This window comes from Bidens hawaiensis, unplaced genomic scaffold (genome assembly GCF_021521415.1).
Source record: "Bidens hawaiensis isolate Kalapana, Puna unplaced genomic scaffold, B.hawaiensis_p1.1 tig00002772_1, whole genome shotgun sequence".
Classification (NCBI taxonomy): domain Eukaryota; kingdom Viridiplantae; phylum Streptophyta; class Magnoliopsida; order Asterales; family Asteraceae; genus Bidens; species Bidens hawaiensis.
In genome coordinates this window covers 945,239-973,231 of record NW_027491150.1, presented here as the reverse complement: position 1 = coordinate 973,231, position 27,993 = coordinate 945,239, and the positions used below count along the sequence as shown (strand labels likewise).

At 33.8% G+C, this 27,993-nt stretch overlaps 2 protein-coding genes across 3 annotated transcripts; one reads left to right on the top strand and one right to left on the bottom strand.

Moving 5' to 3' along the window:
* Positions 1–1,080: 1,080 nt before the first annotated feature.
* On the top strand, positions 1,081–7,901 carry LOC143621051 (F-box/LRR-repeat protein 25-like). Its single transcript, XM_077092586.1, has 2 exons — positions 1,081–2,025; positions 7,784–7,901. The coding sequence occupies exons 1-2, from the start codon at positions 1,105–1,107 to the stop codon at positions 7,853–7,855; spliced, it is 993 nt and encodes a 330-aa protein (XP_076948701.1). The 5' UTR covers positions 1,081–1,104; the 3' UTR covers positions 7,856–7,901.
* A 3,254-nt stretch (positions 7,902–11,155) lies between these two features.
* LOC143621050 (peroxisome biogenesis protein 16-like) lies at positions 11,156–17,643 on the bottom strand. 2 transcript variants are annotated; one of them, XM_077092584.1, is made up of 8 exons: positions 17,408–17,643; positions 13,742–13,799; positions 13,376–13,601; positions 12,164–12,426; positions 11,826–12,085; positions 11,671–11,738; positions 11,536–11,597; positions 11,156–11,443 (listed from the first exon to the last, which is right to left on the bottom strand). In XM_077092584.1, exons 1-8 carry the CDS (start codon positions 17,474–17,476, stop codon positions 11,382–11,384), a joined length of 1,068 nt encoding a protein of 355 aa, XP_076948699.1. In that variant the 5' UTR covers positions 17,477–17,643; the 3' UTR covers positions 11,156–11,381. The 2 variants fall into 2 exon arrangements, with proteins under 2 accessions (XP_076948699.1, XP_076948700.1); XM_077092585.1 differs by having other exon boundaries at positions 11,158–11,443; positions 13,726–13,799; positions 17,408–17,640.
* Between the last annotated feature and the right edge of the window lie 10,350 nt (positions 17,644–27,993).

Below are 27,993 nucleotides of genomic sequence, written 5' to 3'. Positions count from 1 at the left end.
CAATATTTTATACTACAAAGAAGCGTTGTATATGGCACCATTTTACACCGGTTTTTAAAGCGTTATTTTTTGTACCATTTTACACCGGTTATTGAAATGTTTTTTGTACCATTTTACACCGGTTTTTGAAGCGTTGCTTTTGGTTTCAGTTTACACCGGTTTTTAAAGCGTTATTTTTTGTACCATTTCACACCGGTTTTTGAAGCGTTGTTTTTTGGTACCATTTTACACTGGATTGGGAACCATTTTAAATATGTTTTGCAACGCATGGTTTAAAGCGGATTTAAAACCATTGTGTATGCACTATTACACTGTTTTAAACTAGACATTTTCTGTTATAGTGGTAAAATTCAATAAACGATATTTATAGGTCTAGGATGAAAAAGTCATAAATAAATTAAGAATGAAACCAATTTTATTCTCGTATATCCATCCAACCTCAATGAATCCATGGAGTTTTCATCCATCTCTTTAGAACTATAATACAAAAGTGTGTTTTATTCATGCTAATTTTATATATGATGTATTGATGCTCATTTTTTGTGTCATTAATAATGAACGCCTTATCATCTTTTGTTATAGTTAGCTATTCTATTAAAAAATATAATTACAGCTTATAAAGTTACTAGGTGCATATTTATTGTGATTATGAAGAAATTGCATCATAAATAAGCAGTTAATACGAAAAAAATACCGGATATCGGTCGAGGACCGATATTTGAGATATCAGTTACCGCAAAAGGATATCTTTAATTATAATATCATGCAGAATTTACACACACACACATATATATATATATATCAATTTAACACTAAGAATTTTTGGGTTTGTCACGTGTCGTATATGTTTTCATTTTTAGTAATCAAACATTCGATATCCAAACTGAGATTTGTATGGGTTAGATTTGAATGTGTCTTTCACACGTGTGAAGGTATAATTAAGAATCAGAATAAACGTAAGAGAGGTTCATTGAGGTTTCAACAATTGTGTGAGCTGAATTTATTTGCCTAAAATAGTTATTACAACTGAATATAAAATCAAAGCCTTTAAATATTGTATATATATATATATTGTATACCAATTGGTATCAAACCCTAATAACAATGCATGCTAACGTAAAAATGGTGAAGGACGATGATAAAGATCGAATTAGTAAGTTACCAGATTGCTTACTTTCTCAAATCCTTGGTCGTTTACCCAACACAAGATACGCGATTAGAACAGGTACACTCTCCAAACGATGGAAACATATTTGGACCAGTGTTCCAAATCTCGTGTTCATACATCCTCACCCTATTAGCTTGAAAGTGAACCCGAGTTTCTTTTCTTCAGTGGACAAAACCTTAACTCAACGCCAACAATTAAGGTTGAAGAAATTCAAATTGCATAGCAACTACAGTCCTCGGTTCGAATCACAAGTCAATAGTTGGCTTCATTATGCCATCCATTGTAACGTTGAAGACCTCTTTTTGAAGTTATATGGTTTGGATCGTATAAATAAGTTTTCGTTGGATCAGGTTTTTCTCAGCAGTTCATGCTTTACTGATTTGTCATTGGCAGGCTGTATGTTTGATCCAACGAGGGCGGTTAGTTGGCAAAACCTGACGAGTTTATGTATTTCGTATGTGAGTTTAGACGAAGATTTGATTGAAAACATACTGGCGGGTAGTCCTGCGTTGGAAACTCTAGAAATGAAAAATTGTTATTGTTATAGGTATCTCAATATAACCTCAAAGAGTGTTAGGAACCTTGTGCTCTCGGGACAAATCCCTCCTTTGCAAAATTGTTCGGAGATCATTGAAATCAATGCTCCGAATATTTTGTCACTAACAATCAAAGGACGTTACGCTTTGTGGAAGTTTGTGTTGCTGAATGTGTCTTCCTTAGTTGAAGCGGACTTAGATTATGTCAAGTGTCCGTGTTTTCGTAATACAGATAAAGAAGATGAAGAAGAGATGCTTAAAGGATTTATACTCAAACTTCGCAATGTTAAGGACCTCAAAGTTGGGACTTCCTGTTTTGAGGTTAAGTTACTTTTCTTGTTTTGTTAATTTAAAAAAGTAACTAATAATAATAATAATAATAATAATAATTGACATTTCGTTATTGTTTTTCGTTTGTAGGTTCTTGCTCGTTTGAAAGCAAAAGGTTTTGTTTTTCCATCGAACTTGAAGGTCCTTGATTTTATTCCTTAACCTCTACATTTTTTTTAAAACGACATCTATATCATAAAAAAAAGTATCTGGAAAGTAACGAGATAGTACGATATATCATCCAAATCGACCTATAAATAAAACCGAAGAAAACTACAGGTAGATAGAATGTTACTACTTGAACTTTGTATTAACAATCTTAGTTGATTAATGTTACTTTATATCCATGTTTAGTTCCGAAAGGATTTTGACATATAAGTGTTTTATTAAACCTAATTAATTATGACTAAAATATATTGCAGGCACCGATCATGATGATCAGATGATCTTCGTCAGCTCAGCCGTGTAATCAGTTTCTTGTTTCAAGATGTGTTCATTGCAAAGTCCGGGCGTTTTTCATACAAAGAGATGATTTGCAGTTTGCAATTTGGTGTGAAAACAAACAAATTTTATTCCCTCATATTCATCCAACCTCAATGAATCCATGAAGTTTTCATCAATCTCTTCGAAATAATATAAAAACGTGTTTTATTCATGCAAATTTTATATATGATGTATTAATGTTCATTTTTTGTGTCATTAATAATGAACGTCTTATCATCTTTCATTATAATTAGTTATTCTATTAAAAAATATAATTACAACTTATAAACTCAATAGGTGCATATTTCTTGGGATTATGAAGAAATTGCTTGAGAAATAAGCAGTTAATACGGAATAATATCGGAAATCGGTCGAGGACCGATATTTGAGATATCAGTTATCGCAAAGGGTTATCGGTAATTATAATATCATGTAATATATATATATATATATATATATATATATATATATCACCTTAACACTGACAATTCAGTATACTTTTCTACGATTAACAAATTTTCATTTTGCGACTTGCAAAACACTAACAATTGTAGCAAGTATAAAATGATTAACACTCAAAAAACTAACATTAAACACTAAAATTTGAAATTGAGACTTAAAACAATGATATCAGGAATATCAGTGATATATCGTTGAAATATCGGTTAATATTACCGATATTATCAGTACCAATAACCGATATTATCGGTACCAATTATCTGGCCGATATTTTGATCGATATTTCATATGAGGACCAATAACCGAGATACCACCGATATTGACTGCATAGCATGAGAATACACCACGTATTCGTACGGATATTCTATTAGAAAATATTATTTGAACTTATAAAACCATTTAATTTTATAAAAAGGGATATTGGTTTTAGATACTCCAAACTTTGACACATTGGTAGATATCACTCCCAACTTACGAAATGTTCTCCAACACTCCCAACTTTTAACGTATTTTCTTCTGCCACTCCCGGAGTAACGAGGCACTAACTACGTTAGTGTTTTGGGTAAAAATGTCATTTTTCAAAGTTCAAGGAATAAAATTAAATTTTTGTTTATTATTTGTTCCACCATCACCTAACCACTATCCTCTTCCCTGCCGACAACCACCAACCACCACTGCCACTAACAACCACCACTGCTACTTACATCCATTAATCACCCCTCTTCTTTAGTGTTTGCAATCGAGTCGGTAAAAAATCTACAGGAAACACCCCGAATCGATCCCACCCCACCAATCTTTCCGGTTCATCAGCATCAACCCACCTACAACATTTTTCCTCCTTTTTTTCCTTGAAAACCACCTGCACCCCATCTCATATTAACAAATAAACGATATCAATTTACGAAACACTGTAACTCAAATCATAAAAGAGGATTAAAAATTTCAGATCGGCCGGCCAATTACAAATCACGGAGGTTAGATTTTCAGGCGGGGTTGGGTAATAGACTGTTGTCGGTCGTTGCTTCCACGGTCGCCGGAGGTGTTTTATATATTTCTAATCTCTTTCAAGGTCCTCCCCTGGTGTTTGAATTGAACTGAACCGAACCTGTGACCTTCATTGTCGTCTAATGAATTGCCGGGTATGACGACGACGAGGTGGCGGAACCCTAGTCGTCGCCACCTTCCTCTTTGCCTACATCCACCCATGTTGTTGTACTTAGTACAAATCACCATCGTCCCAACCTTGCGATGTTACAGGATTTCGTCGAGGAACAGAGATTGATAAAACCGTCGCCAGAAATATTGCAGACTGCCGCCGAAAATATTGCAGACCGTCGCCGAAAAATATGGCAGACTGCCTCTTTCTCTCTCTATGATTGAAGTATCTCTCTCTCTTTGGTATGCTATTTGGTTATCTTATTTAAGTTTAAACAAATTAATTTTCTTTTTCACCCCCTCAACTAATTTGAATGACATTTTTTGTCCAAAACACTAACGAAATTAGTGTTCCTTTAGACGGGGAGTGGTACAGGAAAATAGAGCGAAAGTTGGGAGTGGTGGACAACAAATCGAAAGTTGGAAGTGTTATTTACCAATTGGTCAAATTTAAGAGTATTAAAAACCAATATCCCTTATAAAAATATATGTTTTGTTTTTAATTTAATCAATTAATTTTTATAGCTTAATTATATTTCTTTTAAGCATTTCATGCATCACACGAGTCCTAAAGCTAGCCAAAGTATATATGATTATGATATACTTTATGTATATTGCATAATTTTATATATTTTTTAGTCTTCCACAAAAGAATTTCCCACATTTGGATTTGCTCTAAAATCTCGGAGCTCGATGATTTAGATAACAATTACTACTTCTTATTAAACTTGTTTCGGGTTGAAAGGTTGAGCTCGTAGAATGCTGAACACGATTCTTTACACCCTAACCCCTAACCTTAACACATTCGAATAATGTAAACCGCCTTTGAATTTGATTTGAACTACTATAAAATCCTATCAAACAAACATGCCATGCCATGTGGTAATTTTAATTTCTTCAAAGTCTTACGAATTTCGCAAACCAAACGTGCCCTGCTGGTATTTGGGTTGAGATAGCTATCAAGATAGCTGAATTTGTAGTATGCGGTCCCCACTCTCCTCGAACAATACTTTGAGGATTGTGTCCAAGGCCATTCGTGAGAATGCATGGCCTTCATGGACCCCATGCAAGTAAAAAGTGACCCCTAATATAAACTATATGTAAAAAAATTTAAAAAAAAACAACTTTTAGTTTGTCTAGCTGTAATTTGGACCCTGTGTGTGGGACTTTTGCCGGTTTGGGTTTGTTTATTCGGCTTTTGAACTTGATGGTTGTTGTCTAAAATCAAATTTTGTGGGGCTTTTCAGCTTTTAATTTTTATACAAAAAAAGATAAATATATTTATTTAAAAATGTCGGCCCCATGGGTTGATGGGCATGTGTGGCTGGCCGGCTGCAAACCTCGCACAGGCCCTGCTTGTGTTTGTATGCAAGATCGACACCAAATATCACAGTATGTGGTTGTAGTTCCGTTTCTAATATTTTGTAGGTACTAGAAAAACATACTATGATAAGTAAATTGAAAAAAATACGTTTGAGTGCAATATGAAATAAATTCATTTCAAGGAAAGTATTTGGCGTGATGTGAAGGTGGGACATTGGATTTGTAGGGCCTTTGTGTCTAATTGTTTTGTTATTGGGTTTATTCCTAGTATTCTTTTTTGTCTTGGTTAGGTTGGCATTCCACCATGTATACTACTCACTAGAGGTGTAATAAAAAAAACCGAACCCGTAACCGGACCCGGAAAAAAAACCCAGAACCGGATTTTTTTTAAACCTGGGTTTTTAATACCCGAACCCGACCCTACCCGTAGGGTACGGATAATGTATGACTTTCAATGTTGAAACTCGAACCTGAACCCGTACCCGATCTAAAACCTGAACCCGTACCCGATCATAAACCATAATCTTCCAACTTCATGAGAAATTGCATACATATAAAGCTCTTAATGGGAAAGCATAAACTTACCATTTTGTTTCTATTTATATTAGGAATCAAACATGTAATGCATAAACATTTAAATTAAAAAACCAAATTTACAAACTATACCGCGTGTATTTGCCAAAAGTGTTCGTCTTCTCTACTGTTCTATCCAGATTACACATATCACATTTGTCAATTGTCTAAAATAATCTTCACAATTAAAATGCTATGACAATATTTTAAAAAGAAAGAAGACCCGAAGAGAACGACTTTAGATATTTGTAATGACATTTGACGTATTTTTTTTGATTATCTTAAGTTGGATTATCTTTTGTAATAATATTTGGAATACTTTTGGTGACTCCCTTTTGTAATGTTATTTTAAAGTACTTTTGTTAATTCTCGTTAGTTTTATTTTTTATACAACCCGAAGCAAAGTAGAGCAAAATATTTGTATAAGGCGATAACCTCTACAAATCTCCGAGCCCCATGAAAAGAATTTTTGGGTTCGTCACTGTTATATCTATTTTCATTTTTAGTAATCAAACATTCGATTTCCAATATGAGATTTTAATGGGTCAGATTTGAATGAGTCTTTCACATGTGTGAAGGTATTATTAAGAATTGGAATAAACGTAAGAGGTGTTCATTGAGGTTTCAACAATTGTGCGAGCTGAGTTTATTTGCCTAAAATAGTTATTTCAATAGAATATAAAATCAAAGCCTTTAAATATTGTTATATACCAATTGGTATCAAACCCTAATAACAATGCATGCTAACGTAAAAATGGTGAAGGACGATGATAAAGATCGAATTAGTAAGTTACCAGATTGCTTACTTTCTCAAATCCTTGGTCGTTTACCCGACACAAGATACGCGATTAGAACAGGTACACTCTCCAAACGATGGAAACATATTTGGACCAGTGTTCCAAATCTCGTGTTCATACATCCTCACCCTATTAGCTTGAAAGTGAACCCGAGTTTCTTTTCTTCAGTGGACAAAACCTTAACTCAACGCCAACAATTATGGTTGAAGAAATTCAAATTGCATAGCAACTACAGTCCTCGGTTCGAATCACAAGTCAATAGTTGGCTTCATTATGCCATCCATTGTAACGTTGAAGACCTCTTTTTGAAGTTATATGGTTTGGATCGTATAAATAAGTTTTCGTTGGATCAGGTTTTTCTCAGCAGTTCATGCTTTACTGATTTGTCATTGGCAGGCTGTATGTTTGATCCAACGAGGGCGGTTAGTTGGCAAAACCTGACGAGTTTATGTATTTCGTATGTGAGTTTAGATGAAGATTTGATTGAAAACATACTGGCGGGTAGTCCTGCGTTGGAAACTCTAGAAATGAAAAATTGTTATTGTTATAGGTATCTAAATATAACCTCAAAGAGTGTTAGGAACCTTGTGCTCTCGGGACAAATCCCTCCTTTGCAAAATTGTTCGGAGATCATTGAAATCAATGCTCCGAATATTTTGTCACTAACAATCAAAGGACGTTACGGTTTGTGGAAGTTTGTGTTGCTGAATGTGTCTTCCTTAGTTGAAGCGGACTTAGATTATGTCAAGTGTCCGTGTTTTCGTAATACAGATAAAGAAGATGAAGAAGAGACGCTTAAAGGATTTATACTCAAACTTCGCAATGTTAAGGACCTCAAAGTTGGGACTTCCTGTTTTGAGGTTAAGTTACTTTTCTTGTTTTGTTAATTTAAAAAAGTAAATAATAATAATAATAATAATAATAATATTTGACATTTCGTTCTCATTTTTCGTTTGTAGGTTCTTGCTCGTTTGGAAGCTAAAGGTTTTGTTTTTCCATCGAACTTGAAGGTCCTTGATTTTACTCCTTAACCTTTACATTTTTTTAAACGACATCTATATTATAAAAAAAGTATCTAGAAAGCAACTAGATAGTACGAATGTACGATACATCAATCCAAATCGACCTATAAATAAAACCGAAGAAAACTACAGCTAGATAGAATGTTACTCCTTGAAATTTTGTATTAACAATCTTAGTTGATTAATGCTACTTTTTATTCATTCCGAAGTGATTTTGACATATAAGTGTTTTAATAAAACTAATTAATTACGACTAGAATATATTTCAGGCACCGATCATGATGATCGAATGATCTTCGTCAGCTCAGCCGTGTAATCAGTTTCTTGTTTCAAGATTTGTTCGTTGCAAAGTCCGGGCATTTTTCACACAAAGAGATGGTTTGCAGTTTGCAATTTGTGTGAAAAATTTTAGACTCTTCTTTGTATTAAGAACAAAGTATTTGGGTTGTTTATGTTTTATTTAAACATCATAATATATACCTATTACATCATAATTGTGAGTAAAGTGAATATATATATACCAACCGGTTTACGTTAGAACATAAAAAAAATTCCTTAAAAGTTGACAAATAGTACAATATAAAAATCTAAGCCCTTTAAATATTAAATTGAGCCCAAAGGCCGAAACATAAAAACTTATATATACCAATTATTAAACCCTAATATCCATTAAAAAAGTATTAAACGTCCTAATAACAATGCATGCTTCCTCCTCTATAGTATCGTCACCGCAGTAGAGTTTAACCACCAAGTTCGGGATGGGTTGGTGTGGTTTTTCTACGCCTAGGACACCAGAATATCGAACCATGAACGAAAAAAGGTATAAGGATCATGAAGATCGAATTAGCAAGTTACCAGATTGCTTACTTGCTGAAATCCTTGGTCGTTTACCGACATAAAATACGCCATTAGAACAAGTACGCTCTCAACACGATGGAAACATATTTGGACTAGTGTTCCAAATCTCGTTTTCATACATCCTCACACTACAAACGTTCAAGTGAACCTGGGTTTCTTTTCTTTCGTGGACAAAGCCTTAACCCAACGTCAACAATTAAAGTTGAAGACATTCAAATTGCATAGCAACAACTATAATCTATATGAATCACGGATCAACAACTGGATTCATTATGCTATCGAATCTAACGTTGAAGACTTCTCTCTCAAGATATATGGTCTCGAACATATAAAGCTGTTTTCACCAAGTCATGATTTTCTCAGTAGTTCAAGTTTAACTGATCTGACATTGCCAAGATGTATGTTTAAACCCATAGGGGCGGTTAGTTGGAAAAACCTAAAAGAGTTTATTTATTTCGTATGAGAATTTAGATGAAGAGTTGATTGAAAATATACTATCGGGTAGTCCTGTGTTGGAAACTCTGGAGTTGGACACTTGTTATTACTCACGACTCAATATAACGTCAAAGAGTGTTAAGAACTTGGTGCTCTCTGGACACCGCCCCCGAGGGCATCATGGTTGGATAATCGAAATCAATGCTCCGAATATCTTGTCACTAACAATCAAAGGACGTTTTTGTTTGTGGAAGCTTTTGTTGCTTAATGTGTCTTCTTTAGTTGAAGCTGATCTAGATTATGTCAAGTGTCCGTGTTCTTATAATTATAAAACCATTGAAGAAATTATGTTTAAAGGATTTATACTCGAACTTCGCCATGTCAAGGACCTCAAAGTGGGGAAATTATGTTTACAGGTTAAGTCGCTTTTCTTGTTTAGGTAATTTAAAAATAAATAATAATATTTGACATTTTGTTCTCGTTTTTTTTGTTTGTAGGTTTTTGCTCGTTTAAAAGCTAAAGGTTTTATTTTTCCATCGAACTTGAAGGTTACTCCTAGTCCTCGACCTTTAAAGCTAAAATTGCGCGATCTGATCATGAAGATTGGATATTGATTACAAAATCCTGGCATTTTTCACATAAATAGATGGGTTGCAGTTTGCAATTTTGTGTGAAAACAACTTTAAATTCCTCTTTGTATTAAGAACACATTATTTTGGTTGGTTATGTTTATTTAATGGAAAATTGGTTTTTATTGGTCTCAATTATCGTTTTTTGGTAACTGCCGGTCCCAACTAAAGAATTGGCTGCTGACAGTCCCAACTTTTAACGTATTTGTTCCTAACGGTCCACGACTAACAGACTTCTAACGTCGTTAGTTTCAGGTCGCCGGAAAAACGTTTTTGGCCGGAAAACACACATTTTTTCCCGAAAACTCAACAATTTCGTCCCAAACATCATGGTAACTTTGTATCGTACCTTTAGGAATCTTTTTTCTAGTAAAAGCCCCAATTATTGAGGTCGCCGGAACCCTAAAACCATCGTCGGAATCAGTTGATGGTGCTTAAGTGATGTTGGTTGGTTGGCGGTGAGTCAATTGGTGGTGTTTTCTGGCAATAAAATTGACTTTCCCGGCCAAAAACGTTTTCCCAGCGACCTGAAACTAACGGGGTTAGGATTCTGTTAGTCGCAGACCGTTAGGAACAAATACATTAAAAGTTGGGACCATCAGTGACCAATTCGTTAGTTAGGACCGACAATGACCAAACGGCAATAATTGGGATCAATAAAAACCAATTTTCCGTATTTAGTTAACGTAATATTATTACAAGCTTTCTAAAGGGAAGAACATTCAAAAGACACAAGTTAAATCTCATATGACGACCCCATTTCAACCTCAATTTTATTTCTTAAATGTTTTCTCTAACTGAATTGATCAAAGATTTACCCATGACATCAAAATTGCGCGTAAAATGTATATGTATTAGTTTCCGTACCTTTTTTTAACTAATCACATGAATGGTCCTTGTGGTTTTAAACTAGTAGTGTATAATAGCCATGTCATTATCCATCTTTTGGTTAAGTTATAAGTCCGAAAGTTGGACCAAGTATCAAGTTAATGAAATATGTAAATAAAGTTTGCACGTCAACTTTAGGCTATCTGCAACGGGTGTGTGATCGTGAGAGGGGGCCGGCCACATCAATACTACGACCAAGTCCACATAACACCTTGATGCAGTTTTGTAAGCGGGGCGTGGAGGAGTCTATCGTGAACAAGCCCACGGGTCGTTAAGCTATGTCAACATGGAAATTTTAGTTCATGTATTGTATTTTACTACAACTACAAAATTACATGTAAAACATAACTTCAACTTTTCTTTTAACTTTTAGGTTTAAACATTTAATAAGCAACCGATTTACGCTTGAACTTTAAACATTCCTTGAAACTTTACAAAATAAACACGACTTGTGTGCCGACAATACTGCTTATATTCATGGGTTGTACTGACTACTGAGTAGGGATGACAATGGGCCAGATACAAATTAGGCATTGGTATCATACGTGAAGATAAACAAATATCCAGTGATTACCTTAAACTTAGTTAACAAAACATTATTATTCCATAAACGAACGAACGAACTATCTTCCAACTTCATGAGAAAATTGCATACATATCAAACTTCTAACGAAACTCGAAGTTTGGAAAACATTTGATAACTTACCATTGTATTTCTATTTTAATCAAGAACCAGACATGTATGTGTAACGCGTTTGAGCTCCAACCAAAAGCTCGATCAGCTTCGCTGCAAAAACAACAAAACAACAAATCTTAAAAACACAATATCAACAAAATTTAAGAGTACAGAAAGAATGTTCTTATTTTAACAGTTGTTACCTGTAAGAAACCCGACAATAGGTACATGTTCCAATGTTTTCTCGGCACCTTCTAGTCTTTGACTGAAAAAAGTCAACCGATATTAAGTCAAAGTCAATCTGTTTTCTACTAGAAAACCGAATTTACAAAATATACCGTGTGTATTTTCCAAAGCACGGGTCTCTCATAAGGTAAAGCGCCAACAAAAGTTTTCGTCTTCTCAACTGTATTTTATTCAAATTACACATGTCAATTGTCTAAAATGCCCTTGACTATTAAAATGGGAAAAGTAAATAATAAAAGCATTTTACCTCATCCTTCTCGGGGTCAGAAAGACAAAGCTTCCAGTCTTGTTGACCAGTCAACAAAATAGTCGATGAACTCATTCCAACGAGGTCAATGGTCAACGAGACAAACCAAGGAAGCCATGACCGGGACCCGTATTTTCTTATTAATAGAACATAAACAAGCGGTCTTGCTATAAACATTACCTCCCCGAATAATAATAATCCCCCGGGAACACCTTTCTCGGACAAGAAACTCGAAAGTGTAGGTCTTTTTACGTCGGTTTCTGTAACCATTTAACCTTAAAATCAGCAAATAAAAAACATGAAAAAAAAATAAAAGAATGTTTAAACTTTAAACTTACCGGGAAGCGGCATAATTGCACGTTGATGATGTTCGGCTCTGCGAAACCATGTCGGATCAGAAATCATTCTAGCATTTTCACCAAATCTACTCATTGCAGATAGAGCCCTTCCTTCAGGTGTGAAATGACCATTTCGCCCCTGATGCAATAAACGTCCATGGGTCGGCGGTTGGTTTGCAGTTTTTTCGTCATTTATCGTCTCACCTCCTTGTAATAACATTCTGTACCCACTATTTCTCAATAAAGCTAGTCTAGCTAGTACCCTGATTCACATTTTGACATTATATAGTCAAACAGTTCACTTTTCAACTTTAAAATTTTACATAAAATTTTCATGATTGTTGAAAAAAAATGGTGAATGATATATTGGCCTGTAAACGAACTGAACGGCCGGCGAACCGTACGTATATCGTTTGGCGGGAAGTTTGTTTATGTTCATCTGAGTTTAATAAATGAACGAACATGAACAGAGAATTCAGTTCTGTAAACTTAACGGATGAACACGAACAGAGGCTGTGTTCGTTCAATTGTATTCATGAACGTTCGGTAATGTGTTTGTATAGGTTTGTTCGTTAATGTTTGTTTACGTTCGTTCATTTACGTTCATCCGGTTACGTTCGTTACATATATATGGTCGTGTATTAGAATTATAGTATTATACTACTACTATTTTTATCTATTTATTTATTACTATTACTATTCTGATATAATTATGTTCAAAATTAGTTAAGCTTATTTTTGAATATTATGTGGTGTACTTCCGGATTTATTGGGTAATTTTGTGTTGATTTAGTGATTATTATTCTCAAATTAATATATGTTCGTTTGGGTTCGTTGATGTTCATTTGGTCCTTTAGTGTCCAGTTATGTTCGTTTTTGTCCGTTTGCATCCATTTACAAAATTATTGAACGAACACAAACAAGCTTAATTCCTTAACAGGCGAACACAAACACGAAGTTTCGTTCTGTAAAGCGTTCATGATACGTCCATTTGTCCGACAAAAGCTTAACGGACGAACACGAACAAGGTCTCGTCCAGTTTGGTTCAGTTCGTTACAGCCCTAATAATATATAGCGCACAAGAACTTTACTAACAGAAAGTTTTTAAAGCTAAAATTTGAAATATGCGTATAAATTTCGAGTCTTGAAAGAACAAGATTTGACTCGCAAAAGTAAAAGGTTGACTTTTGAAAGAAAAAAGTCATTGCTTACTTTGTAGCCTCTGTGACAGCAATGAAATTCCATTTATTATCATCGCCATAGAGTTGTTGTGCCATAACTTCAACCAAAGACTCGACATCTTTCATTAAAGTCAAAAACAAAGAGTACGGAAAAAACGATCCTTCCGGAGGTCTCGTGTGCATTTGAGCCGGATTCGTTGGAGTCGTTTCGATTATATGTTCGTTGACAGATGTCACGATACCCAATATCGACGTTACTACATAAAAAAAACATTTAAAAAAATGTAAGAAATAATCCAATTTTTTGGCGTTTAGATGTATATATTTTACTCGTGTATGTCAAGAGTAGATTTAGAAATGTGATAAAAATTATTTTGTTACCAAAATATCACAAAACCTGCTTCTGGTATGATTTCTGACTCGGCAAATCTCTCGGGAAGAAGCCATGTTAATCCCTGAATATATAACAGCAGAGCGTAAACATCAAATAAAGAATCACTAATTCAGTTATCAAAGGAATATCATGTGCTTGAAGCCTGGAACAATTAGGCAAATTTAGAAGTAAACGTATACCGGTTTAGGAGGAAAAAATGTTTGAACCTGTCAAATTGATTTAGTTCAGGTTATAAACCAGTTTGATGCAAAAATACGTTTTTTTTATCAAATCGGGTCGGGTCCAAAACCGGTTTTAGTGAATGCAACTATGAACTGGTATACAAATCGGCGGGTTGGGTAGGCTCCAAACAAGATTTTTAGTGAATTGAACCGGATCAGAAACCGGTTTACCGGTCCCAGTCGGTTTTTTTACATCTCTTTTGTAGAGGTGTACAAATCAGTTAATGGGCCCAAACCGGTTCTGGTTAGCAGTGTTCAAGTTTCAGTTCGGTTCGGTTATTACTCTTAACCATAACCGCTAGCTTCGGTCATGTTTTATTACCATAACAGAATTAATCGGTTATGGTTTGGTTTCGGTTAATTAAACAAGTCAACTGCGAACTAAAACTTAAGCTAAATGAACATGTAAAGGAAATCGGTGACATCAAACGGGAACAGAACGAATGTCAATATATACCTATATACATATTCTGTAACATCCTGATTTCGGTTTTATTAATAGAATAAATATCGTCTATTTTATAGTGGGTCGTTATCGGTTTAGAGAAATAGAATACGAGTTGGGCTAGTGTTGGGTTAAATGGATATGGATTATGGACTTGGATTATGAAAGAAAGAGGAAAGGACCATGGGCTTAAGCCCATGATCCATAATTATATAAACCATTAATCCCTCATTTAATTCATTCTCACACATTCCATACACCACCCAAAACACACACTTAAGATTTCTCTCTAGTTCTTCCTTATCTCTAGCCGAAATCAAGAAGGAAACCGATCACCGGTCCGAGGTAACGATAGTTTAATATTGTATGAGCTTAACCCGTTAGATAAAGTTGCGAAACAACGAGCCGACACCGTTAAACCGTTTAAATCACGAGATCCGGGTGGAATCGGGTATAAACCGAACCTATGATGAGCTTAGGGATCACCCTAGCTCAGATCTGGATCGAACGGGGCGAAAAACAGTGAAAAACGAGTTAAAAATCGTTTTTCCGGTGAGTTCGCGTTTTCCGGCGGCCTTCCGGCAATGACGGCGCCGGAAAAGTAGTACGAGGTTAAGGGTATGTCAGGGAATGTTCTGACATTCCCTGACCTAACCCTAATTCGCTAACGGGAATTTAGCGAATTAAGGGTGATTCGTTAAGTAGATTCGTTGAGGAAAGATAACGAACTAGCCTTAGTTCGTGTCCTGATTCGTTAAGGAAAAGATAACGAATTAACCCCCCCCCCTTTCGTTATAGCCATTCGTTAAAGGAGATAACGAATTAGAAGGTCCAATTCGTTACTTGAACTGATTCGCTATGTGGACTGGTTCGTACAAGGACGGATTCGTCAGAGGTCCAGTTCGCTAGAGGGCTCAGTTCGTTACAAATGACCAGTTCGCTAAGATAAGTCAATTCTTTAAAGATTGAATAACGAACTAGAAAGTTTAATAAAATGACAGAACAGTCCCTGGACTTAGAAAAAGAATGATTTAATTACAAATAAACCCTTGAACTTTTAAGTAGCATATTATTCAATGATTCAAAATGCTAATGGAAAATGTGATAAGACAGTTAATGAAAATAAAATTTTTCCAAGCTGACCTGGCAGCTTAACCCCAGCCAGGGGCTCTGCCCCTTGGACCCCGCTAGGGGCGGCCCCTAGAACCCCGCTGCCAGGGGCGCTGCCCCCGGACCCCCGTTCGTTGAGGGTAATAATTAAACTAGAAAGACGATATGTGTAGTGATAGTTATTGATACGTATAATTATTATACAGTTAGTCGCGAACAGCTAAAGAAGGGGATAACCGTAAACGGTGAACGCAACCGCTTTGAGGTGAGTTTCTAGCCCCACTTCCTTGTTATGTTTTCGGGGCTGTGTGCATACTCGATGTGATAGTGAATACACTTATCTTAAGTGATAAGTGTATGCCTTGTATGATTTACGTATGATGATTGCTTGACGGTGCGTGAACGATCTTCGGATATTGCATGAACCGTCAGGTGGTAGTTAAGATATGATTGATAAGTATGATGAGAGATATGATGTATGTATGAATATATGATGTATGCATAATGTATGTATGTTATGATGATGGTACGTGAACGCTCTTCGGAAATTGCACGTATTGTCAAGGAAAGCATGTATGAACAGTATGGTACAGTTACACGAAACAAAGGGACCAGACCCTTATAATATCTGTGATGTTAGGGACCAGACCCTTATAATATCTGTGATGTTAGGGACCAGACCCTTATAATATCTGTGAGGTTATAGGGCGAAAGGCTCTTTAAAACGTATGATTATGTATGTAAAGGAAGTATGAAGGTAAGAATGAAAGTATATGCACTTACGTGTGTATGTAAGAAAGTTAAGAGGTTAAGTATGAAATGTAAGAAGGTATTGTATGATTATGTGATTAACTAGAACTCACTCAGCGTAGCTGACTTTTAGTATGCACGCAGGTGAGTAGGATGAGGCAGCTCGCGTGAGGAGACACGTGGCACTGAATAAAGGGGCTGGCATCGGAAGACTCAAGACGTTTAAGTTTAATGTTTTGTTTATTTTGAAAGACAAGATGTTGCTTTAAGACAAGAGGTGTTTTGTTATGAAATGTTTTATGAAAGCTTTTATATTCCGCGAATGTTTTAATTAACTCTGATATTTAGAACTGCGTTTATGAGTAAATCCAACACGAAAGTAGGGCTACCGGTAACGGGGCCTTACATATTCTCATGGTTTTTCGTTACAACATTGACACATACACCCAATCCACACACATACGTATAAACATTTAAACGTATACTCATCTTGACGTAAGCATATCTTAATTCTTTTTGTTTCAGTTCGGTTAATATTCGGCTATGGGACACCCTTAACCATAATCGACTAATCGGTTAATCAAATTACCTTAACCACAGCCGTCGGTTAATGGTTAATTCGGTTCAATGGCAATTCAGTTATCAGCTAACTTCGGGTTATAAACCAGTTTAGAAGGACAAATATTCAAACCTATCAAAACCAGTTTATGATATAAAAAATCTTCCAACCTATCAAATCGATTCGGTCCATGTTATAATCCGGCCTGGGACAAAAGAAAACGATTTTTCCCCAAACCAGGACGGGACGGGTCCGGTTTCAGACCGCTTTAAGTCTCCGAAGTGCGAGCTGGTATACAAACCACCGGTTTGGGTTGGGCTGGAAACCAACAGATTTTTTTTCGCAATCTCTATGCAGGTTTACAGTTATCTTATTCTTACATATTTCACTAAATGTGATTATTTTAAGTACCCCAAATAATTAAAAGTTAATAATCAAGTCTTTCAAACAAATACTGAATTACACACTCAATTCATCAATTCCCAATTCACTAAAATAATAATAAATCAAAAAACCTAATAAAACACAAGCAAATTAATAATAATAATAATAATAATAATAATAATAAAACTGAGTGGGCTTACATTAGCAAGAGACTCTAAGGAATGAACATACTCCTTATTCCTCCGAACCCATCTCTTATAAGCTTCCATAGCTTCAAAATCAACTGAATTTACAAGTCAAAACCCTCACTCAAGAAAGTCAAAGATTGAATCTTTTTGGCAATTGAATTGCATATCAGTTCAAGAAAGAATCTGGGTAAGAAACCCACGAGAAGGAAGCACACAAAGTTGGAATTTTTAATATAAAGTTTGGTCAATTTGGATCAAATCAGGGGAAAAAATAATATCATTAAGATAATATGTAAGGTGATTTATGACGTATACATAATAATATTGTTATACTTATTTATGGACTCCTTGGAAAATATAATTTACATGGGAAATAGTTAACGTATAATTAAATTAATGTGATAGCTGTGAGAATCAAGTAAGGGTGTGCGTGGTACAGTTCGGTGTGGTTTTTGGCTAAAACCAAACCAAAAACTAAAAGTTTGTTTTCGGAACGATTTCGGTTTTTTCGGTTTTTGCCATTTGAGCTTGAAAATTTTAGACCGAAAAAAAATTGACAAAAAAGTAATTAATTTAGGTATAAATAATTTTGTTAATTGTAAAATAATATACAATTATACATTTGATCAAAAATATTGGAGTTACATATTAATTGAATTCTTATAAATCACTTAATATAAATATAAAAAACAAAAAATTAGAAATTTGGTTCGGGCCGATTTTTCGGTACGAAACCGTCGGTTTTTGTTTTGGTTCGGTTTTTCGATTTCAGATCAGTTTTTTCGTTTTCTTGCACACCCCTAGAATCAAGAAGTGTAATTATGTAATTACACTACGTTGTATATATAATTACACTACTTGATTCAAACAGTTAACACATTAATTTAATATGTATTTAATATAAATCCTATACAACAAAGGATTCATAAGAATTGAGATTTAAAGCTTTTCATTTGAAAAATGTTTTATTATTAAGAATAATATTATTGTGTATGAATTATTAGTAAAAAAAGGTCCTGATAAGGTGGGTATCTTAGCAAGGCGAGAGTAGCTGGGAAGGGTTTCGATCATTCGATGTTGTCTTTGTTGGCTAAACAGAATATTAAAGTAGACTCCTTGGATTTCACGGCTTGTGGAAATATGGAGGAGACGGTTAAGCATATTTTTATTTTGTGTAGTATGGCACAAGTGGTTTGGCAAGCTATTTCATTTTGATGTAAAGTCATAAATATTTTTGCTTTTAATATTTAGGTTATTCGTGATCTACATAAATTCACGAAGTTCTGAAGGAGAATGGAGAAATCATTCAATGTGGTTTGTCTTGTCTCGTTGAGGTGTTTATGGAAAGCACGTAGTAATGACAACTTAACGGTTACGGCGGAAAACATGGTGGGAGAGATAAAAGCCCTTAGCTACCTTTGAATATCGCGGGAGGATTATGGTAGATTGGTAGGTTTAAAGTGTAGCTAGTCGTGTTTGCAAATGTTGGGGCCTTGGGGGTGATATTGGATTATTGGTGATGCCTCTGGGCCGTGGGCTAGTTACTTGATAGGCCCAGCTCGTGTCAGTTCTGTTTATATCAATATAAGCGTTTTTGTTGGTAATGTAAAATAAAAACAAGAAAAAAAAAAAGCAAGTGGGAATTTTTGTTGGCTTCTTTGGTTATTATTATGTTTAGCATTGAGAATTGAAATATTACTATATTAGTTCGTAAGGAATAAATCATTAGGACACATTATAAAAACTTTTAATATAGAATAGTGGCATATTTTCTTAATAATAATAAAGTCTAAAAGAGATAGACCATACAAATACATAAGACTCAAGACTCGTTAAGACTCACGAGCCAAAACTAACTTCCTAGGTAAGAAAACACTTGTAGTGGCATATTCTCTTGATATTGGTGATCCACATTTATTTTAAATATTTAAGAAGTTGTAAACACTTGTATATACTTTTAACAATTTTTAACTATCTGTTGTGTGTGTAGTCAAAGTGCTCAATAATGTTTTAGTGACAACAAAAACCCAGTCGGTTAAATGCTTACCAAATAAAATTGCTTTAGGGGGGGGGGGGGGGCGGGGGGGGGGGGGGGGGGATGGGAATGAGAAGGCCAAGGTTTGTTTTCTTTAATAAAATACTTTAGTTATGCAAGACAATGTGTAGTGAGTGTCATTACCGTCAGTAACATAAGCACTTGGGACGTCAAACGCCATGTCGTGGATGACAATGACTCCCCCGTGAGTGCTAAGGTGTGAGAGAGTGGAATTCAATATTCAGCATGCAGAGCCAGTGAGTAGGCAATGAAAACCGACCGTTTGGAGGAGGGGACACCATTAAACTACACAGTCTAAATGTTGCACATCTCTTCCCAATGCCATGTTATTAAACCACACGTAGTGGCCTTGTTGTAGAGTCTTAAACGGGCCTAAAATTTAGCGCCACACCTGACATTGCCCCTCCCCCTCGTTTTCATCTTCATTTGGGATATCTCGTCGTGTAGACAATATTGTTAACACGGCAGGGTCAAGGAGGGAAATCAGCCAATGATCATGGAGGTTGGGTGTTTTGACTGTTTTCCATTATTTGTGGTCCTAGAGTAAGAGGTGTAAACGGGTTGTGTCATTGTACTTGAAAACAGCTTTTTGTCCGTTTTTCTTGCATTTTATATATATATATATATATATACACATAATATTATAAATATAAAAATAATCAAGTATTTGAAAAATAAAGTATATTGGTGAATTTTAAAATGTTTGTTTGTTAAGACTTATAAGTTATAACCCAGATTCCATGTTTTAGGTAAATGGGCCTTTTTGGGCTGATTTCCTTATTTATTTGGATATGGGTCAAACTTCAAAGTGGTTTTGTAATCTAGAGGTGCAAAAAAACCCGTACCCGGAACCGCACTCGAAAAAAAAATACCAGGAACCGGTTTTTTATATATCCGGGTATTCTATACCCGAAATCGGAACCGACCCTACCTGTAGGATATGGATAGGGTATGCATTTTGAGGCCAATACTCGTACCCGAAACCATACCCGATTTATACCCGTAAATATCCGAACCCGGTCATACCCTATACCCGGTTATACCCGATACCCGATACCAATTTTCTAAAACCCGAAATAATACGTGAGTTTTTATAGTATATTTTTATATTTACTTCACAACTTTTATGTTTAAGTTTTTGTAAAATGCATATTACTAAGTAAATAATACGTAATTAAGTGGATTTATGGTTTTGTAATATAGTTTAATTATTTTTAAAATTACAAAGCTATTTAAATTTTAAACAAATTAAAAAGTGTATAAAAAATTACAAATTCAAAACCGGGTATTAATACCCGGTCGTACCCGGTTCCAATACTCGAACCCGATCATACCCTACCCGGGTACATAGGGTTGAGTTTTTCATCTCAATACCCTACCCGAACCCTACCCGATTTCTCGCAATACCCAATTTTCCAATACCCGGTCATACCCAAAACCGGTTAATACCCGAACCCGGGTATTAGAAAAAAACCCGAATTGTGCACCTCTATTGTAATCAACTAGCTTTTGGGCAGATTAGTAAAACTCGAACTGTGATAAAGCCTAAGTGTTATCGGCCTCAACTGTTGAGCCGGTAATTCGACACGAATTTGATCAGTTTCGATGACATGTGTTATTGTACCAGATTTAAAACCAAATATATAACAGAAAAATATAAAAGTTGAGGTGGATTATTGAGGTAGCGTCAGTCGGTAAAACTTAAAAGCTCGACGCTAATAAAACAATTACATAATTTTATATGGGGTAAATTCATCAAAATCATCACATGCCATACAGTAAAAGCCTAAGAAAGTTTCTAAACACATGATTAAAATAATTAAAAGATGGGGTAAATTTTCATCAAAATCATCACATGCCAATATGCCATATGTGGAATTTCCAATTATACCACTTGATGCCTACTTGTATCATTTCACATTCCACTCCACAAATTCTGTATTTTTCTTATAATTATTAAAATGATTATGGATATAATAATATTTTGGTTTTTATATTTATATGATTAAAATGATAACAAATACTTTAAACTTAAATTTATAACAAATTTTGTGGTGTTCTTTCCATGTGATTAATTCATACAGTTTATTTGTTTTGTTTTTCTTTTCTCTTTTATCTAACATGTGACATGTTATTATAAATATGGTTCATGATATGTTTGAAACTTTAAATAATTTATTAGAAAAGCTTTTTTATATATCCTTTTTATTTTTTGTTTCACTAATAAAATAACAATGATTTATGTATATAAAATAACAATGATTTATGTAAGTTTGGTTTAATAAATGCAATGCCATATGTATGAAATTTTTTGAAACACAAATACAAATTTGTTTTTCAAAGGTACTTTTGGCAAAATTTTCTTTAAGATAACTTGAACCCCTAACCATCCCAAGAAAATAAACCGTTTAGAAAAATCTTCCTAATCATATCATGAGAGTGGTGATTTAAATATGTATTATTTGTTTGTTAGAAGAGTGGATAAAAATTAGTTGAATAACATAACAATGTAAGGTAAAAGTAACTTTTTTTATAATAATTTGTTTTTTTTTTTGTTTGAAGGGCAAATATTATCACAAATAAACTTTTTGAAATATGTTGTCCTATTGGTCAGTTTTTTTTACTAATTAAGGTATGATGCTTTTAATTTTGCTATTTAAGTATACGTACTATTTAATTTGTCTCAAGCAACTTGGTTAAATATAATTGCTAACAAGAAAACAATTTAATGACTTAGTGGCAATGTGAGGGCGAGATGTAACATAATATCAAATAATATAAATTAAGTTGATTCTTTAAAATTGCCTAGTTTAAAATTATTATTTTGTAATTAACTTAATTTCATATTAAGTTATTGTCATTTGAATTTTTAATATCTTGAGCAACACAAACCATCACGTACACCATTATTCCACTATGCAAAGGCACGTAAACCACTATGCCCACCATCCAAACACCACTTAAATGACACAATAATAACATAATATATAAAATTATAAATCACATGCTTAAAATATAGGAGTTTAAACGAGCCAAATCAACTTGTGAGCTATTTAAGATAGACACTTAGAAACTCGAATATGCCCGAGCTTAAATAAGTTTGAGGTCGAGCATTATAATATACTTGTTTGAAATGAGTTTGAGCTCGAGGTTTACTTATCGAGCTCGAGTTAGTTCACGAGCCTAAACGAGTCTATTGTTATACGGTTTTTAGTTTGAGATACTAGATATATATTTATATAATATAATTTATTATACGTAAGATTATAATAAAGTAACTAAATAATATATATTAAGGTATACATAAAAATTGTATAAAAGAAATCTAGAATGCATATAAATTAATTAACAACTAACAAAATGAGATGAAAACACGCCGAGTTCAAGCTCTCGTGAGTCAAAACAAAACAAGTTGGGAATGAGAAGGCCAAGGTTTGTTTTCTTTAATAAAATACTTTAGTTATGCAAGACAATGTGTAGTGAGTGTCATTACCGTCAGTAACATAAGCACTTGGGACGTCAAACGCCATGTCGTGGATGACAATGACTCCCCCGTGAGTGCTAAGGTGTGAGAGAGTGGAATTCAATATTCAGCATGCAGAGCCAGTGAGTAGGCAATGAAAACCGACCGTTTGGAGGAGGGGACACCATTAAACTACACAGTCTAAATGTTGCACATCTCTTCCCAATGCCATGTTATTAAACCACACGTAGTGGCCTTGTTGTAGAGTCTTAAACGGGCCTAAAATTTAGCGCCACACCTGACATTGCCCCTCCCCCTCGTTTTCATCTTCATTTGGGATATCTCGTCGTGTAGACAATATTGTTAACACGGCAGGGTCAAGGAGGGAAATCAGCCAATGATCATGGAGGTTGGGTGTTTTGACTGTTTTCCATTATTTGTGGTCCTAGAGTAAGAGGTGTAAACGGGTTGTGTCATTGTACTTGAAAACAGCTTTTTGTCCGTTTTTCTTGCATTTTATATATATATATATATATATACACATAATATTATAAATATAAAAATAATCAAGTATTTGAAAAATAAAGTATATTGGTGAATTTTAAAATGTTTGTTTGTTAAGACTTATAAGTTATAACCCAGATTCCATGTTTTAGGTAAATGGGCCTTTTTGGGCTGATTTCCTTATTTATTTGGATATGGGTCAAACTTCAAAGTGGTTTTGTAATCTAGAGGTGCAAAAAAACCCGTACCCGGAACCGCACTCGAAAAAAAAATACCAGGAACCGGTTTTTTATATATCCGGGTATTCTATACCCGAAATCGGAACCGACCCTACCTGTAGGATATGGATAGGGTATGCATTTTGAGGCCAATACTCGTACCCGAAACCATACCCGATTTATACCCGTAAATATCCGAACCCGGTCATACCCTATACCCGGTTATACCCGATACCCGATACCAATTTTCTAAAACCCGAAATAATACGTGAGTTTTTATAGTATATTTTTATATTTACTTCACAACTTTTATGTTTAAGTTTTTGTAAAATGCATATTACTAAGTAAATAATACGTAATTAAGTGGATTTATGGTTTTGTAATATAGTTTAATTATTTTTAAAATTACAAAGCTATTTAAATTTTAAACAAATTAAAAAGTGTATAAAAAATTACAAATTCAAAACCGGGTATTAATACCCGGTCGTACCCGGTTCCAATACTCGAACCCGATCATACCCTACCCGGGTACATAGGGTTGAGTTTTTCATCTCAATACCCTACCCGAACCCTACCCGATTTCTCGCAATACCCAATTTTCCAATACCCGGTCATACCCAAAACCGGTTAATACCCGAACCCGGGTATTAGAAAAAAACCCGAATTGTGCACCTCTATTGTAATCAACTAGCTTTTGGGCAGATTAGTAAAACTCGAACTGTGATAAAGCCTAAGTGTTATCGGCCTCAACTGTTGAGCCGGTAATTCGACACGAATTTGATCAGTTTCGATGACATGTGTTATTGTACCAGATTTAAAACCAAATATATAACAGAAAAATATAAAAGTTGAGGTGGATTATTGAGGTAGCGTCAGTCGGTAAAACTTAAAAGCTCGACGCTAATAAAACAATTACATAATTTTATATGGGGTAAATTCATCAAAATCATCACATGCCATACAGTAAAAGCCTAAGAAAGTTTCTAAACACATGATTAAAATAATTAAAAGATGGGGTAAATTTTCATCAAAATCATCACATGCCAATATGCCATATGTGGAATTTCCAATTATACCACTTGATGCCTACTTGTATCATTTCACATTCCACTCCACAAATTCTGTATTTTTCTTATAATTATTAAAATGATTATGGATATAATAATATTTTGGTTTTTATATTTATATGATTAAAATGATAACAAATACTTTAAACTTAAATTTATAACAAATTTTGTGGTGTTCTTTCCATGTGATTAATTCATACAGTTTATTTGTTTTGTTTTTCTTTTCTCTTTTATCTAACATGTGACATGTTATTATAAATATGGTTCATGATATGTTTGAAACTTTAAATAATTTATTAGAAAAGCTTTTTTATATATCCTTTTTATTTTTTGTTTCACTAATAAAATAACAATGATTTATGTATATAAAATAACAATGATTTATGTAAGTTTGGTTTAATAAATGCAATGCCATATGTATGAAATTTTTTGAAACACAAATACAAATTTGTTTTTCAAAGGTACTTTTGGCAAAATTTTCTTTAAGATAACTTGAACCCCTAACCATCCCAAGAAAATAAACCGTTTAGAAAAATCTTCCTAATCATATCATGAGAGTGGTGATTTAAATATGTATTATTTGTTTGTTAGAAGAGTGGATAAAAATTAGTTGAATAACATAACAATGTAAGGTAAAAGTAACTTTTTTTATAATAATTTGTTTTTTTTTTTGTTTGAAGGGCAAATATTATCACAAATAAACTTTTTGAAATATGTTGTCCTATTGGTCAGTTTTTTTTACTAATTAAGGTATGATGCTTTTAATTTTGCTATTTAAGTATACGTACTATTTAATTTGTCTCAAGCAACTTGGTTAAATATAATTGCTAACAAGAAAACAATTTAATGACTTAGTGGCAATGTGAGGGCGAGATGTAACATAATATCAAATAATATAAATTAAGTTGATTCTTTAAAATTGCCTAGTTTAAAATTATTATTTTGTAATTAACTTAATTTCATATTAAGTTATTGTCATTTGAATTTTTAATATCTTGAGCAACACAAACCATCACGTACACCATTATTCCACTATGCAAAGGCACGTAAACCACTATGCCCACCATCCAAACACCACTTAAATGACACAATAATAACATAATATATAAAATTATAAATCACATGCTTAAAATATAGGAGTTTAAACGAGCCAAATCAACTTGTGAGCTATTTAAGATAGACACTTAGAAACTCGAATATGCCCGAGCTTAAATAAGTTTGAGGTCGAGCATTATAATATACTTGTTTGAAATGAGTTTGAGCTCGAGGTTTACTTATCGAGCTCGAGTTAGTTCACGAGCCTAAACGAGTCTATTGTTATACGGTTTTTAGTTTGAGATACTAGATATATATTTATATAATATAATTTATTATACGTAAGATTATAATAAAGTAACTAAATAATATATATTAAGGTATACATAAAAATTGTATAAAAGAAATCTAGAATGCATATAAATTAATTAACAACTAACAAAATGAGATGAAAACACGCCGAGTTCAAGCTCTCGTGAGTCAAAACAAAACAAGTTGACCTTGAGCTCAGTCAAGCTCAAGCTCGACTCGGCTCGTTTACACTTCTACACTACCCACAAAAAAGAAAGCTAAACTAAACATCAACTTTTGCAATAAACCGGTTAAAATAACAAACCACAAGAAGTAAACATAAAGTTAAAAGTTGCATATTTTTAATCATTTTCTTTATTTTTATTGGACCACTTTAACATTTAATTAGTTTCACGAAAACATACATTCAGCATTCTGGTCCAATTATATAAAAATGATGGTTAAAGTTTAAAATATTCGATGTCTTAAATTCTAAAACTGACTCAATGAAAATTTCCCATAACGATTTTTTTATTTGATTGTTTCTGAGTGAATCAGACATAAAACATCACTCGTATCCGAAAAACTCATTCGGAAATCTTATAAAAAAGTTTGGCAAAAACAATTGTTTCCAAATCACTTCTTATCTCTGACACACATACTTCTCTCCTACTGCCACGTGTACAAACATCCTTTGCTTCAAACTCGGTACCACCTCGGAAACAAACATACGACCGCTTCCTGTTTGTTACTCATGCACCGTCACTTGTACATTAAATAATCCGCCACCTGTAATACTCATGGTCCGTGTGGGACCACTATGAAAGTTGTTATTTTCTTTTCTATTTATTTAATATTTTATTAAATGAGTTTAATAACAAGATATGTAAGTTTACTATTTCATGATATCAAATATTATAACATTATAACTAAAAATTTATTAAGAAAGTTGTATTTTCTGTACTATTTGTTTAATATCTGTTAAATGTGTTTTAATGACTGAATCTCAACTTTACTATTTCATGATGTTAAATACAATTTTGACAAGAACAAGTATGATGTATCATGGATGAGGTTAGTTAATAAAAATAAAATATCACGTTATTACGTAGATGGATAAATATTTACTAACTACATTCTTAAACAGCCATCCATATTGGTTTAACTAAAGAGCAATTATTATTTCATATATCTTTTTTATATAAACATGTAAGCAAGATATTTTAATTAGTTGGATTTGTAGTTGTCCTCGTCCTTTCAGGTGTTATTGCACTAGCGCGTATAGGTGGCTCGACACCATCCTCTTGAAGATATGTAATGGTTTGGCATTGAAATTGACTATATGAACAAATTATTTTAATGGTTTGGCTTTCGACGATGAGAGTCCGTCTCCTCATGTCTAGTGCCATCTCAAATTGCTCAATTGCCCCCCCCCCCTCTGCAACGTGTGCTGAAGATATGTCCTACTTCACCCTCTCGGAATTACAATCTCTCCCATCTGCATACAAGAAGCCGTCTTTTCATCAAAATCATCTCGCCACTTTGTAGAGTGCTTAATTACACGTTAAAGATAACCGTTGTTTTAACAAAAAAAAGTACATATATTCTTGTAATAAACAGTTCATACTTCAATCGAGATACAAAGATACTAAAAGTGTAAAATAGAAAATCAATGATTCATACCATGTATAACAAAACAAGTAGTCGTTAAAAAAGTTGTGTTTTAATCTAAAACAATAAAATTAAAAGTTAGTTTAGTTTTATAACACAACAAGTAGTCGTTAAAAAGTTGTGTTTTAATCTAAAACAATAAAATTAAAAGTTAGTTTAGTTTTATATGTTAGAACAAGACTATTCTTTATAGCTGTTATAGCTAGAAAATATCTTTATAACAATTTTTTAATTGACTAATTATGAAGTAATATTTTCAAAAAAAAGGAAATAAATATCTCAAAAGAAAATAA

Excerpts from the sequence above, each read along its gene's own strand:
- LOC143621051 (XM_077092586.1), top strand. The coding sequence starts at position 1,105 with ATGCATGCTAACGTAAAAATGGTGAAGGACGATGATAAAGATCGAATT. Across the intron at positions 2,026-7,783 it reads TTGGGACTTCCTGTTTTGAG|GTTCTTGCTCGTTTGGAAGC; the intron begins GTTAAGTTACTT and ends TTTCGTTTGTAG.
- LOC143621050 (XM_077092584.1), bottom strand. The coding sequence starts at position 17,476 with ATGGAAGCTTATAAGAGATGGGTTCGGAGGAATAAGGAGTATGTTCAT. Across the intron at positions 13,602-13,741 it reads AGAAATCATACCAGAAGCAG|TAACGTCGATATTGGGTATC; the intron begins GTTTTGTGATAT and ends TTTTTTATGTAG. Across the intron at positions 12,086-12,163 it reads TGCAATTATGCCGCTTCCCG|AAACCGACGTAAAAAGACCT; the intron begins GTAAGTTTAAAG and ends AAATGGTTACAG.